General features: G+C 31.6%; 1 protein-coding gene across 2 annotated transcripts; it reads left to right on the forward strand.

Moving 5' to 3' along the window:
• LOC109351837 (probable serine/threonine-protein kinase At1g54610) lies at nucleotides 3,391-10,116 on the forward strand. 2 transcript variants are annotated; one of them, XM_019593484.1, is made up of 8 exons: nucleotides 3,391-4,584; nucleotides 5,641-5,925; nucleotides 6,069-6,386; nucleotides 6,800-7,027; nucleotides 7,311-7,408; nucleotides 8,239-8,344; nucleotides 8,754-9,203; nucleotides 9,802-10,116. In XM_019593484.1, the coding sequence occupies exons 1-8, from the start codon at nucleotides 4,159-4,161 to the stop codon at nucleotides 9,976-9,978; spliced, it is 2,088 nt and encodes a 695-aa protein (XP_019449029.1). In that variant the 5' UTR covers nucleotides 3,391-4,158; the 3' UTR covers nucleotides 9,979-10,116. The 2 variants fall into 2 exon arrangements, with proteins under 2 accessions (XP_019449029.1, XP_019449028.1); XM_019593483.1 differs by having other exon boundaries at nucleotides 3,392-4,584; nucleotides 8,754-9,212; nucleotides 9,802-10,115.

The raw sequence follows: 17,199 nt of genomic DNA on the forward strand, positions 1-17,199 counted from the left end.
TAGTGTCTCATTTGTATACGAATTCAATAAAAAAATGACAACTAATTAAAAATAAAAATCAGAAAATCGGAATAATTTTTTTAATACTTAGTTTAATGTAATTGACTTAGGACATAAAAACATGAATTTTTGGGACATATGATCATTGTCCATTGTCAGTAGATCCTACAAATATGTCTCATTCAGCATAATTTAAATATTGTCTAGTGAATCTTCTTATTACAATTGTATTGAAATGTAACTTTAACCACGTAACTATTTAATTTATAGAATTAGAGTTGTGCCTTATATTATGTTATTGTTGTCTAGTCATATTATTAAAAGATTAATACTCATGTTACCGGTACAAAATACTAATATTTTCTTTTGGAAAACAGACGTGCCTTTAATGCTTCAATACAAATTTTGGAGCCCAACTCCTCTCAAGTACTGGAGAGTCCAGTACTGGATTTTAAGGAGAAACAATAACTATAATTTATTTTATTAAAAAATGAGTTAAAATTAGGACTGTTAGATTTTTATTTTTATCACATGTCATGATCTCAACATGGTAATGGACTCTCAAGTAATGGAGAGGATCTAAATTCCAAATTTTGAATCTAAAGACAAATTTGATAAGCATATTTACATTTTTCACTAGCTACACAAGAGAAATAAAGAAAAAATTGCGAATATGAAAAAGGAAACAGGATGGCAAAGATATGATGACATTAATCACACTAATTAAATAAAAGCCTCATGAGCTGTTTTTTCATAGGTCTTTATTTTTTTAATATTAAAAGTGTATCCCATTAGATAGTTTGATTCTATTCCTTTTGAGATATAAAAATAATGGAAATAAATTTTATTTGGAGTGTAATATCTATTTAGTGTCATTGTAAAAATTTATACACTATCAAATCATCTTCCATCATTCTTTTGTATTATATTTTTAAAGAATCAATAATAATTACATATGAATAATGATTAATACATTAACATTGTATAAAACGTTGATACATTTTTTTCTCTTTTATTTTTATACCAACAATATCTTTTTTAATAGCCAAAATAGGTCCATTTATAGATATATGTCTTAGAAATTCTAATTATTATTTGGGTATCACATATTTTAAATGTAATTATATTAAATATTATTTAAAATTTTATAAAATAAGTAATTTATTATTGATAACTCATTCAACTTTAGAAATTAATATAAACTTAATGAAAAGATACTCATACCAAACTATAAAGACAATGAGAACTATATTTATTAACACATTATAACGATTATGACATTCAATACACTGAATCATATAAATAATTTTCTATTCTCTCCATTAGAATTAAAACATATAGTCTTATGAGATTTGGTTAAGAAATATCTCGTTATCCCAATGTTGTAAAGACTTACTAAAGGAGTATCAAAACATACTAAAGAAGATCAAGAATATGTATTTTGGTAAGTATTTATATTCTTATTTTAATTATATGGGAATGATAGAATTCAAGCTTATTAGAGATTTTATATTCCCCGATCAAAAGGATGATAACAACATTTTCAAGAAATCCAAAGTTTTAGTTTTTTTTAAGAAAAATTGCTATTTTGGCGTAAGGGCACATGGTTAAGTTTTTTATATAAAATGCATGGGTAGAATGAGGAATTATAGATGTTTTTTTATAAGTGCTTGTGGTGTTATTCTGTAGCGAGAGTAGAAAATTAAATTGCGATTTTAGTTGTTACATAGTTTTTTTTAATGAGTCATAGCACTTTTCTGTTGAGAACAACATCACAAACTCCTACAGAGCAATTTTTTTTTTCCTTTTAACAAATATCTCAACAAGTATGTCAAAGAAATAAAAAAATAGTTTTTTTTAGGGTTGTACTATATTAAATGGCATACTTATTTTACCCAATACCTATTACTTTGGGGTTTTACTATTAAAGCACATGAATTTAGAAACACGAATCCATATCAATCAAAATTTTATAAGTAATTAGTACCAGTTTTACTACTATTATCACAATTTGGTTTTTTAAGATGGAAGAAGCAGTAGTTAATGTTTCCCCATGTGCAAAACGTGACTTATCCCAGATTTTTTCTCACCAAAACAATGCCTAAATACTAATAGTTTTAGACTAATTACTCACCAAGTCCCAATAGGTTATTCGTTAGATAAGCTCAAAACTATCATAAGTATTTATTCTTAAATTTCTCATTAAGGCATACCAAATTGACTTTAATAGACATTGAATCCGTCAAGACAACCAGCAAAAAAGCAATATTTTACTATTGAGAATGTTGTGTCCATTCTAGAAAGAGGAAAAATATATTTACCTTACATATGAGTTTTACATATTATTATCATATTATTTATTATGTATATTTAATTATTATTTACTTTTTAAAAAGAATAATTTAAATAAATTATAGATGATATAATAATTATATATAAATATTTACATTGATAATGCACACTATTGTAAAAATTGGGTTGACATGTCATATATTATGAAGTTGAGAATTCAAATGTCAAGGTAAGAACCTTTTCTAGAAATAGTCTTTCAGTTTCAACCACTCATAAAAATAAAATAAGAAAACTTTATTTTAATTTACACTAAAAGAATATTCTTTTAATTAATATGACACAGTAAAATAATTAGGAAGGAGAGAGAAAGCAAAATAATACAAAAATGAAATTAATAAAAGTATGTATCCAAAATTTTCACACTCTGACCGTGACTCCAGTTCAATTACAGAATTTGTGTTTTTTAATCTTTAGAGTATCTCTTAGGTTAGTAAATAATATGTAAATTTTTATCATAAGTTAACTCAGTTATTAGGCTAATGGTATTTTCTGACCTAGTAGTCTAGTATAAAAAAAAAACATACATCCCATACTCTAATATTAAAAAAAAATTCTATTCTACATGAAAGTGAAATTGTACTCCGTATGGTATAATATTTTCATCATTCAAACAAATAAGATTAATAAAAACTTACTCTCTTACTATAACATATTATTTAAAATATTTTCATCAATATTTTTATAAAACACTTTACATTTTAGTACATCACTATTTGTTTTTTAGTTAGCCATATTAAATCTTTGACTTTTCCTTTTTTTTCTTCCATAAGAAAAAGATTGTAAATTTATAATATTCTTTAAAAATCTATACTTAAATAAATGAGAAAAGTATGACTAGTAGCTTTTTACTTTCTAATCATTATCAATTTCTCTTAAATAAAGTAATACAAATAAATTAATGATATACTGATTGTGAATAAATCTTGATACTAAGATGAATAAATATTATATTATATAAATAAATATGTTTAGACTCAAAGAAACAAGAAATGGAAAAGAATTAAAAAGGGCGTGAAGTGGTTGTTCACACTCACGTTCACATTCAAAACAGAACTCAACGACCTGGTTTGAAGCTTTGAACACAAAACCAATACCAATCTTTGGATTGACACAAACAACGTGGTGGAGAAGTCACACCTCGCACTACACTAACACTTGATACAAAGAGAAAGTGCTTTCTTTTGACTGAGCAACGTAGCCGGCAAAAGCTGTCTCAGTTTTATCATTATCTTCTACTATTTAATGTCTCAATACGCGTTGAACTTTCAACCCTTTTTTCTTTCCATTTCTTAGGCTTATGATTCTTTCATTTCCCCTTATTAATACCAATTCAATGCTTCATCAAGGTATTTTATTCTCCCATTTTTTTAATTTAATTCGGTGACTTATAATAATCTTTCAGCGTTATCACCACCTTCTCATACTTTTCCTTTAATTTTCCCTGCAAAAATGCGTTCTTTTTTTACAGATAAATATTTTTGGGTTCTGAATTGCGTGCTTGGTTGAAGTTTACTGCTTTAGAATTGGGTCAAATTGGAATCTTCAATTAGACAGAGAAGTCGTGGGTTCTTGATTCATGATCTGTTCTTTAATACAACTATAGGAGGTTATTAGATGCCAATGGGTATGTGCATATGAGGAGAATTTCCCATCTATGCCTTTAGATAATTAAGATTTTGTATTTAGTTGGTGACTCTGTTCATGAATTTTAGTGATGTTAGAAGTTGTTTTGGATGGTGAACGGTGATTCTAGTTCTTGAAAAATAATAGTATCGTATATTTGAGGCGTTATTTTGCTGCAACAACATGGGTTCCATATGTTCTAAGAGTTCAGCTGTGGAAGACAGCAATGAAAGTATCACAAATAAATTGTCATCATCTAGCAAAAGGTCCGCAGAGTTGAATTCTTTGCGATTGAATTCCTCAAAAAGAGTTGAGGCGGTTCGGGTGAAAGATAAGGTATTAAATAGTCAACGCAGTGATGTGAAAGTTTCATTAGTTAACAAGAAAGCCAATGGTTCAGTGAAATTGTATGAGGTCCAAAATGGGATGAATAAAATAGAGAAAGCTGGATTGACTGTTATTGATCATCCTAGTTTTGGAAGGATTCCAAAGGCTGTTGAAGGAGAGCAAGTTGCAGCAGGATGGCCGGCTTGGCTTTCTTCTGTTGCCGGTGAGGCTGTCAAGGGATGGTTGCCTAGGAGTGCCAACACTTTTGAGAGGTTACATAAAGTAAGTTACTTCCTTGTTTTTCCGTCTTCTTATTATAAGTCGGCTGTTAAAATTAGGAAAACTTATGTGCAGCTCTTTTGGTGCTTGTGGTGTTGATCTCCAATAGCATATTGATGAGTTGTTGCACGTGTTATGTTCTCATTGGATAATAGCACCTTGTTAGAGCACAACCCCTTACTCTTGTCCTAAAATGAATGGAATTTTTTAACCTGAGTAAAAATTAATTGTAATTTACTCAAATTGATACTTTAGAGCCCCCCACAACTAGGTCCTCCAAAGATAATAGCATCAACAGTTAGGTCCTTAAAAGTTTTTTGTCAACAATTAAGTCCTTCAAAGATTTAATATGCTCACATTGGTCCTTCTAAGGACATAGACTGCCTATTAAATCCTTCCATTTAGCACTTTTTTTTGCATCTTTTAAAGACTTAATTGGTGACACAAAACTTTCAAGAATATAATTGATCAACGATTACATTTGGAGGACTAAATTGAAGGTTTACTCCTTTAAAACATATGCACCAATTTGTATTGAATAGACTGGTGGGAAGCGATAAACCTTCCAAATTGTATGGACTATGGAGTGGATTGGAGCGAAGTGGAAAACATTGGTAGCCTACCTAATTGATAATTAACTTCATTACATGAGAATGTTTCATTTAGGAATCACATGTGACTGTTTTACATATGAAACAAAGATGAGCGATATAGTTGGCTGGTCTAAATGATCAGATTTCATATACAATTCATTTAGCAGTTTTTGTGTAATTATTTGGATTGGATTAAATAATGCCTGTTAGCCAGATTTAATTTGTATTTTTTTGTGAATATAAACTGCTTATATTGGCGAAGGAAGGATTTGAATATTCTTTGATTTTCTTTGTCATTGATTAAATAATATTTTGTCAATGGACATGATTTTTGGTAGAGCATTATGGCTTCTTTCGACCCATTTAGCCGAATCTAGTGAGATTAAGATTTGTTGTTGTTGTTGTTGTATCGATGATCGTAGTCTATTGCTGTAAATGAGTCATTTTTTGGCGTTGTATTATGCAGATTGGGCAAGGAACTTATAGCACCGTTTATAAAGCACGTGATGTAACTAACCAAAGGATTGTTGCTTTGAAGAGGATACGCTTTGATAATCTTGATCCTGAGAGTGTCAAATTTATGGCAAGGGAGATCCATGTTCTGCGTAAGCTCGACCATCCAAACATAATAAAGTTGGAGGGCTTGATAACGTCATCGACATCTCGCAGCTTGTACCTTGTTTTTGAGTATATGGAACATGATCTTACAGGACTTGCATCAAATCCTGCCATTAAGTTCTCTGAACCTCAGGTAGTGATGATTCTGTTCATTCTCTTGGCCTTCTGCTACATGGAGTATTGACTTCAGTACAAATTTAATAAGTAACTGTGCTTGCTTGCTACTCTGCTTTTTTCAAAACAATATTTCTAAAAAAAATGCTTTTTGTATGTCAGCTGAAATGCTATATGCAGCAACTTCTTAGCGGACTGAATCATTGTCACAGTCATGGTGTCCTCCATCGTGACATAAAAGGCTCAAATCTTCTCATTGACAATAATGGTGTCTTGAAAATTGCCGATTTTGGTTTGGCAAGTTATTTTGACCCCCATCACAGTGTTCCACTGACAAGCCGTGTAGTAACTCTGTGGTATAGACCACCAGAACTTTTACTTGGAGCAAATCATTATGGAGTTGCAGTGGATTTGTGGAGCACCGGTTGCATACTGGGTGAACTATATACTGGCAGACCCATATTACCAGGAAAAACGGAGGTATGATGTTTATGAATCTAGTTTCAGTCATTTTATCACCATAACCTGTATATTTTAAGGGATGGCCTTTAATTTTGGCAACCTTAGGTCTACAAAAATTGCTTAGACAGTTTCAGCATAATGACTACAAGAATGTCAAGGGAAACTTATTTTTGTACTGCTGTTACATGATGAAAATGATCTTATTTATATTAAATCGCTACCACTTTTGTTGGGTGAATCCTCATTCTCCATGTTTCTTTGCCTGTAAGTTTACAGTTAGGTTACTAGTGGACTTCACTTCCTTATGCATAACTCCAGTTTCCAAACTCATATATACCAGTTGAGACCGTTGGTCCCAATTTGATATGTTGATTTTTGTTTATTAATAAAGGTATGAGAGGTACATGGAGGTTAACTATAGTTCTTTGTAGGTTGAGCAGTTGCATCGGATTTTTAAACTTTGTGGTTCACCATCTGAGGATTATTGGCATAAATTGCGGTTGCCACATTCAAGTATATTCAAGCCTGCAAACCACTATAGGCGGTGTGTTGCGGAAACATTCAAGGAATATCCATCTCCTGCTGTGATTCTTATAGAGACCCTCCTTTCTGTAGATCCAGCACATCGAGGGACCGCAGCTGGTGCTCTGAAAAGTGAGGTATGTAGGTTTAATTCTCCAGTAAGTAATTATGTACTCTTATTGAGATTGAGCTTCATCCTTCTCCAATATATGAAGGATCATTTTCCTCCGCACGCTTAATCTGCACCTAGTTACCACTTGCCATTAAATACACGGCAGGCAATGAAATCATGAAATGAGAATTTATAAGAGCCTAGTTTTGTAACTTTCAAACAAACAAATCAAGAGATTCATTTTTCACTAATACATTCTGAGAGGCATGTGATTCTCCATTTTGATTATTGTCCCTACCTATTGACAGTTCTTTACATCAGAACCCATGGCTTGTGATCCATCAACTTTACCAAAATATCCTCCCAGCAAAGAGATTGATGCCAAATTGCATGATGAAACCAGAAGGTACCTGATATAAGTTAATCCTTTTAAGTTCAGCCTAAAACAATGATATTTATTTTGTTTTTGGAATTAGTATTATGATAATACCTTCAATCTTTACACTGTAAGCTTTCATTTGGAATATAAATTATATGGCTTAATCTGAACATTTTCAGGGTAACCAAATTCAATTCTTGATTAATAATTTGCATGTTGACATCTCTGTATTAAAGAACAGCATATTGATGGGGTCTGTCATGTACTTATAATACAAGAAATATGCACATTATTGGTAGTTAAAGTCTTGAAGACTGGTAGAATTTATGAAAGTATATTAAAATATGTTATAAATAATATCTAGATGGTATTTATATATATAGAGAATATCTTAGATATGTTATTATGGTAATGTATTAGATTTGTTTAGAGTATCTTAAAAGATCTCTTAGTATGACATTACTTTATTATATCTTTTATGATTTGTTTCCTTATTTAATTAGAAGTCAAATATTAGTATTAATAGGGGTTAATATTATGTCTTTTTGTATTAAATATTTACATCATATCACATTATCATTGTATCAATGCACTTTACTATTTTGAGCATTCCATTTTCTCCTTCCATATCTAAACCCTATAATTTCAAGAAAGACATAGTCATATTCTAGCCTCCTCAAACATTTTGGCAATGCAACTGCAGCTGTATGCTTATATGTGTTTCTTTGTAACTGCTAACTATGCTTTCTTTGCCAGTCAATTCATCCATTTGTTACAAAACGGTTCCGTTTTTTACTAACCTATTTTTTATTCATAAATTTAACCAATATGTATTCATTATTTTATTATCGTCTCAGGCAAGGAACCGTTGGAAGTAGAGAGCAAAAAGTTGGCTCAGTAGTTAGACAAGATAAAGGAACTAGGGCACATGTCACAGCAGCTGACCGAGGCATGTCAATACAGGTAATCCAAACAAAGCTCAAAATTTATTTTATGACCTGCCTCTAGGATGGCTTTGATTTTACTGCCATGTAGGATAGTAACGTTTGTGACCATGAAATTGGGGGAAAGAGAAGTAAGAATTTTATACTTTGGAGTTTGTACTGTATATTGATGCAGATCTGTATGATTAGTGCATACTCCTCTATTTCTATTTTTTTGCTTTTGTTGTCTTATGAAGTTTCATGCACCCTATGAGTACTAATTATCACTTGCGGTCTCATCCCCACAAGTGTTTCATGTGCACTCGAACCCCTGATATGCTTTGCGACAGATCATTTTGCATTAGTTTTTCTCTCTACTATTTCTAGTGTTCTTTTACTGCCCTACATTTTGTCTTTGCCTTAGCTTATCATCATGTTGTCTGGTGCAGCGTGAGCAACGTTATTCCAGCTCCAACAACCTAAGTGAGTTATCCAAACATCATAGAGAACCTGTGTCTGGATTTCTGGTTTTCCCTCCTCACAAACAGTCAGAAGATGCTAAAGATATCGGAAATAATTTATCTGGGCGTCTCTATAAAAAGCCTTCACATTCAGGTCCATTGGTTCCTGGTTATAACTGGACAAGGAGTGGTAAGGAAGTTGATGAAGGCGCTCCTGTTTCAAACAGAGCGAACCTATCCAAACTATCTGGCCTAGTGGCATCTAGGACTACTTCATCTAAAGACCAGGAGGAAAAACCTGTTCAGTTGCACCACAGAAAACCAATTGAAGTAAAAAAATCCGTGGAATCAACTAGTGGATCAGAATCAAGAAGGCAGGATCGAAAGCGGATTGCCGATCTCACTCATATTGAAAGTGGAAGGGTTCCTAATGAAAAACTAAATTCGGTTAGTTTATTATTTTTATTATTTGTTTCTTTAACTCTACTACTTTATGTTATGCTTGGTTTGCAAAATGGTGATTCCATTCCATGCTTTAGTCTATCGAATGGACACTCCCCTGTTTGTTAACAAATATAAGCATGGAATTGTGATCTCATTCTATGAGTCAGGAATCACCATTCGTTCTAGACTGTTATACAAAGTCTTTCACATCTCTACCACATGACTGTAGTTGGTACCACAAAAACTTTTGCATGCCACTTTAGGGGCTTGTGATGAGATGTGAGCTAAACTGTTATATCTTAAAGCATTAATCTTGACATTTAGGTATTGCCAACATATGGTTTTATTCAATCTAATCTTGAAGAAGCTAATAATGTAACCACTTGAGTCTTCCAAAATTGTGTCATCAGTTAAGTCCTTGAAAAAAATAAAGATAAATTGAAGCACTTAATTGGGGACTTAAGTTTCTAGAATGATCAATATGTGACATTTTAAGAATCTAAAAGAATGTAACATTCTTAAAGGACATAACTAGTGATACAATTATCTCTAGTCCTGAACCTAAAGTTTACTGAATATTGTTTTATTTCAGGATGGGCATGGGCCCAGGGGAAACAAGATATATATGTCAGGCCCATTACTGGCTCAATCAAACAACATGGATATGAAAGAGCATGACAGAAAGATCCAGGAGTTTTCAAGAAAAGCAAGAATTGACAAGTCTAGAGCAAGAGGTTACAAAGTCCGTTCACAGCCGAAGGAGGAGTAGTACTAGTCTAGTTACATTTTTTTTTATCATTGTTCAGCTTCTTACATATATTTTATGACACCATCATTTATCTCTCAACATTATAGTGACAAAGAGTGAGAGGTTGCTTTTGCTCTTTTTGTAGCATATATATGCATATCTATTTTAACATGTAAAATTGTAAAATTTTATTTTATTTATTTGTGGTAGCAGATTTTAATGTGGTGAAAGCCTCTCATTAATTTGAGTGGATAATCTCATCTCCTGTGACCATGACACACTTTGTCATCTTATTATTTATATGGGATTGAGATTCATATCCTATAATTTAAAAAGTCTATATTACCCCTTTCCCTCCCATTCTTACCTTTCATTTCTATTCTATACTCTCAACCTCACTTCTGAATGATTTTCTTAACCAATTTTGTTTTTGTGACCAGTGGAGGATTTTGGTCAACACTTTAGCATGGAAAACAATTTATAATTACAATTTATAAGTAACAAAAATATAAAGAAGTATACATGATTGGATCAGAGAGAAAATTTTCAACTATTTCATTTTCAATATAAACCACTATGTTATTAACGAGAAATTGATCTTCTATCTTATTATGTAATTTTGTTTGGTTATCTTCATTGCTGAAAATGATATCTATGTAGTAGTTGAATCACAATAATTAAAGATAAGATGAATAACTTAATAAATAAAATATAACTAACGACATATAGTTGAGAATTCTTTAAGCTTAAATGACTAACGACACCAAAAAAATGTTGAAATTGGCATTTCAAATCAATCTTTTGTTTCTCATTGAATTCCATATGATAAAAAATTGGATAAAAAATACATATATTATTAAAATTAAATTACCTATAAGTATCCGTAGGGTATATATTATCAATATATACATAATCTCTTTCATAAAGTGTAAAATCATTGCGAACTAATTAAAGCAAAATCATATTATTATGAGCAACATCTACATGTATAAGATAATTTGATTCATTGTGTATAATTTTTAGAAGTATCACACAAATTGCATTGTATTTATTTAGTAAGCTACAAAATAAAGAAATATGTGAGCTTCAACGAGTATATCCATAAAGATGTCATTTGAGTGTAGGTAAAAGATATACATATGTTGTTTCAAAAACTATGTTACTTCATGTGTCACTTTTTATAATTTAAAAGTTTAATAATTAAATATTTTCTAGTCAACCACAATAAATGACACATGAAGCAACAAACTTTGTAAGACAACATATGTATTTATGTAGGTAAAAATATAAACATAAATACATGATATAAGAATGAAGTTTGTGACAACTCTATTAGAGGAGAGTTTCATTTTTTATATGCTTTATTACATGATATAAGAATGAAGTTTGTTCGACTTTTTTAAAACTAAAAATCAAAATTATAAAAATAAGAACAAAAAACTCTATTAAAGGAAAACATAGTGGTAAGTTTATGTATAATACATGGTTGTCATGCTTCTCATTTTTTCAGTTGCTCAAAATTGATTAGTATATATACTCATGGCAATTTTTTATATGCCTTATGACATCAGTATAAGAATGAAGTTGGTTCAACTCCAAAGACAGAAATTAAAATCACAAAATAGGAGACAGAAAAATAACTCTCTTAAAGATAAGTATTATGATAAATTTATGTGTAATAATACAGGGCTGTTATGCTTCTTATTTTTTGAAGCTGCTCAAAATTGACTAGTATATAGTCATGTAGCTGATGATTCGTAGAAGATCACGTAGTCAATTTTAATGGATCATCAACTACGTGACTTATCTACTCTGCAGTTATGCTGATTATTTTCTCTCGAGTACAGGATATAAATATAGGGTTAAATTCTGAAGTTAAGATTTGGGTATAGACATGATTTAAAATTCAGTTGCAAACAAAACAAAGGCAAACATGTCTCTGTCAGAAAGGAGATAATTTTCCTGATATTTCAGTGGATGAAAAACTAAAGTTTCAGTGGATGAAAAACTAAAGTTAGCATATCCAGTTATAGATTCTGCCATAAATCTTGGATTCGGCCCATCATTCTTGGCAATATATCCTTCAATGGAGATTATGACCCACTACGTCATAGTTGCCGTTAGACTACGTTTTATTTTAGATGTATAACAGCTTTTTCTGTTTGACCGCAATAATATATGATCATCATTAAAAGCGTTTCACAAACGCTGTTGTATTGATTATATATCACAATGCAACACATAAAAACACTGTCATATAGTGCATCAATACAACATTGTCTCGTCCACAAAGCGCGCTGTCATACAGTGGATCAATATAACAGTGCATCATCCACAAAGCATTGTCATATAGTCTTAAATAAACAGTGCATTTTATAGGTCTTATTAACCGCGCTTGTTGTTGCGCTGTTGAAGTTCATATATTTAACAGCGCAATAACATAAAAGTGTTATTGTATTATTCATAAATTTTCTCAAACAACACCTTAATACAACAGCGCATCACATACATAGTGCTGTTGTATTAATAATGTACCACAACGCTTTCTATAAAAAAAGCGTTGTTGTAGTTATCCTTTAACTACAACACATGTTAGGGCTTCCCCTAGAATTCGCCGTTGATTTGTATAAATTAATACTTATATATATATATTTATTAGCATAACAGACATTCTTAACGGCACAGACATTTATACGTTTTGAATAACACAGTCACATTAATACAGACCAAATGTTTATTTTATTAAACAACAATACAATACAAAATACAAACAATGAATATCATGTCAATTATGTTTTGACAGATTACATAATTACACATAAAAAAAATTACACACATTACAATGAAACAATATTATAGAAATTACAAACAATCAAAATTATACAAAGACTACTTGTATCTATTTTTTCTTTTCTTTGATTGTTTTTTGTCATTTAGGTCATCCTTGTTTTGAGGAGCATATTGATTTTCACAAAACCCTTCATCGTGATAATCTCTTGTATATAAATTATCATCCATAGTTGGTCCGATCTCACACGATTGATATGTCTCAAAAAAAGATCATCTTCATCAATATCTTCATATTCTTGGTCGCCAATATTATTGACGATTATTTTGTTAGTTAAAAGAACAATCGGCCATTTCATATCAGCTAGGTCACTAACATAGAATACTTGTTGAACTTGTGATACTAGAATAAATGACTCATCAACTCGGAAGTCATTAACCCTAAGATCCACTTGCATGAACCCTAACTCATCAACTCGGAAGTCACTATTGTTATCAACTCACATACAATAAAAAACTGGCATCCTAAACATTGTGTAATCCGATTCTCACATGTGTTCAATCACTCTAAAGTATGACATATTCGTATATATTGAGTTTCTATCTTTTGCACTTGACATGTGTAAAGTTCGAGCAACAAGAGTTACACCACTATTTTTCATTTTACTTTGATCATCTTGTTTTTTCGTATAAAATGTGAACCTATTAATCAGGTAACCAGTGTAGGATAAGACATAAAGACTTTGACCATTGACTAACCATTTCAATCTTTTGGAAATCCAATTTTCATTCTTACTTGGGTAACACTTCCTTAGCATCTCCTTGTGTGTTTCAACATATGGCTCAACCTCGTCGGCATTATGTTAAACATATAAGTACGCTTGCTCCAATTCAGTTCTTGTTATAGTCAATATTTCATTCCTAGTAATACCTTCACCAAATGTTTTTTTTTTTGCATATAGAGGCTTTGGAATGCCCATGAAATCACTATCGGTAAACTATCCGGTATAAAATCAAGAGCTTTTTCAACAACATATTGCTCGACAATACAACCCTCTAGTCTTGATCGGTTCTTCATATACCCTTTTAATGTCTTCATATAACGCTAAAATGGGTACATCCATCTCATATAGGAAGGACATATAGTTGTGTCTTTCGAACAAGATGAATGCTTAGATGAACTATTATGTCAAAAAAAGAAGGTGAGAAATATATTTTAAGCTCACACAAAGTCAAAATAATTTATCTTTGCAATGCACGTAATTTCTCAGGGTCAATCACTTTGCTACAAATTGCCTTGAAGAAGAAGCATAACCTAGTTATGGTTCCTCCTTTTTTAGGTAGAATTGACTGTATTCCAATAGGCAAGAAATGCTCCATAAGTACATGACAATCATGAGACTTAAGACCTTTTAACTTGAGGTCTTTCATTGATACGAGGTTGTGAATGTTGGAAGAGTACCCTTCTGGAACTTTAACACCATGAATAAATTTATAAAATTTTATTTTCTCCTTCCTCGACAAAGTATAAGCTGTTGGAGGTAGAAATGTATATTTTCCCTTCATTATCGGCCTCAATTCCTTTCTTATTCCCATATTAACCAAGTTCAACCTTGTATTCAAGTCATCTTTGGTCTTACCAGGGACATTGAGTAAGGTACCAAGGAGACTTTTAAACACATATTTTTCAATATGCATAACATCGAGGAAATGTCTTACATATAATGAACTACAATATGGCAATTCAAAGAAGATTGACTTTTTCTTCCACCCACTTGTCACAATTTCTTTTTCAAATGGTTTACAAAAGTTAGTATTCACACCCTTTAGCTTTTAAAATAATTGGTCATCTGTCAACGACAAAGGATCACGACTTTCTTCATTGTTTCCATCAAATGCTTTTCTCCATCGTCGATAGTGATAATCTGAAGGCAAAAATCTACGATAGCCAAGGAAGACATTTTTCTTATTGTGTTCCAACCTCATTGAATGAGTATTATCTTCACATACAGGACATGCAGAATATCTTTTTATACTATATCCAGACAGACTACCATATGTAGGGAAATCACTGATTGTGCCGAACAACAAAGCCCTCAAGTTGATATTTTCTTCCCTATACGCATCATATACATTTATGTATGTCTCCCACATTTGCTTCAAGTTTTCAATTGATGGAGCCAAATATATGTCTATGTCATTTCCTGGTTGTTTAGGTCTAGAAATTAACATACATAACATCACATATTTGCGCTTCATGCATAGAGAAGGAGGTAGGTTGTATATCATCAACATCACTGATCATGTACTGACTATGTACTGTGAGAGCAACTTTGAACACTATGTGGGTTAATTTCATCACTTGACAATGCAAGGCTTAAATTTCTTAACCAAAACTAGGATAGTCGTGATCAATTTTTCTCCATTGAGGAGAATCTACAAGATGTCGAAGCTTGCCATCTTTAATCTTTTCTTCATCATGTCATGTCAACTTCTTTGCATCTTTGACATTGCTAAACATACGCTTGAATCTTGATTTGATGGGAAAATACCATACAACCTTTTTTGGAATTAAGTTTTCCTTCTTATATGGTGATGCATTACATTAGGACAAAACTTTAATGAAACATACTCATTAAAAAATAAGATACAATCATTTTATAAGCATGTATCATAGTGTAGTCCATGCCTATGGAACATAACATTTGTTTTGCATTATAGGTTCGAGAAGGGAGCACATTATCTTCCGGTAACTTATCCTTCAGAAGTGCAAGCAAGTCGGTGAAACTCTTATCAGTCAATCCATTAACAGATTTCAACTCATACAACATTGACACCGTCGCCAATCTTGTAAATTTAGTATAATCATCATATAATGGTTTCTCAGCATCACTTATCAACCGCTGAAACATCTCAGGACAATCCTGAAGATCATCTTCGACAATGTTTGTCATTTCCTCGAAACGATTGTCTTCATATGCATTTGTATAGTTGTCTTTCATATGCATCTCATCATCAAAATCTATAATGTCTCTCGTCTCACTATGTTTTGTCCAACATGTGTAACTTTGATCAATACCATGACACACTAAATGACCTTTTAACTCATTTGGAGTAATTCGGTTTGAGTAACAACATCTTAAGCAAGGGCATCCAATTCTATTAGAGTTTTCAGCATTCTCAACTGCAAACCTAACAAATGATTTCACTCCTTCTTCATACTCCTTCATTAATCGATTGACACTCATCCATTTTCGATCCATTTTCTATTAACAAAAAAATATAATGAGCATAAATCTCTAAAGCTTGGAGTTAAGCTCACAAAGTAGAGAAAATGCATTATTATGATCAGAACCCTAACTCATAATGTAAGCTAAATGAGCCGGAAACCCCAACTCAATACAAGCTAAATGAGTGAAATCATTTTCACTCATTTATAAGGAAAATATTTATAACTCAATACAAGCTAAATATAATGGCAAAAAACTATAAGAAAAACTCACTTTCAATTCGGTGTTCTATAAGAAAAACTTACTTTCAATTCGGTGTTGAATGCGTGAATGATAATTTTGAGGTTAAACGAGTGAAAGATTTTCGAAATCAGTGTTGAATGATTTTCATGTTGAATGAGTGAATGATTTTTGGTGTTGAATGAGTGAATGATGATGAAGTTGAAAGATTTTCGAGGTTGATTTTGAGAGTAAATGTGTTTTGCTGCTGAGTAAATTAGTGTTGGAATTGCTGATGAATGTATGAGAATGCAAAAACATTTTAATTTTTTAAGGTCTGATAGTATCTTTAGCTTACTAATGAAATATAAAACATTGAGTGAACCACAATATTTATAGATCAACAACCATTAATATTTCAACAAACGAAGAGACGTATAACCACTCAACCATTAATATTTCAACAAACAAAGAGACGCATAACTACTCCACCATTAATTTCTCGTACGCTTAGAAGTCCTAAAACATCAACAACACATAATTAAGTAAGTGCGGTTAATATTATATCTTCAACAACGCTTCCTTAAATATGCGTTGTTGTATATATTCACATCAACATCGCTTTCTATCAAATGCGAGGTTAAACATAAATCATTTAAGTCAGCACTAACGTTACTTATGTTCAACAGTGCATTGTCAAGAATGTGTTGTTGAAGTTACACAAATTGACAGCGTCTGCTTTATTATGCGTTGTTAATGTTCTTTCGCCTCATTTTCAATAGTTCAAAATTGCGTTGTTGAATGACCGCTGTTTATTACGATATCTGACGTAGTGACTAAGGAAGGGTTGGTCCTACAACCTTAGCTAGGCCATTCATCATACCATAAACTTGCCAAACATGTTGTGGATGGAGAAGCATCAAGTTGCATTATCTATTCGTTTGTTGATGCTTACTTAATCAGCACAGTTTCTGGCCAATTTGCATTTCTCATTGGTTATTATTCC

The sequence above is a fragment of the Lupinus angustifolius genome, chromosome LG07, assembly GCF_001865875.1.
Source record: "Lupinus angustifolius cultivar Tanjil chromosome LG07, LupAngTanjil_v1.0, whole genome shotgun sequence".
Taxonomy (NCBI): domain Eukaryota; kingdom Viridiplantae; phylum Streptophyta; class Magnoliopsida; order Fabales; family Fabaceae; genus Lupinus; species Lupinus angustifolius.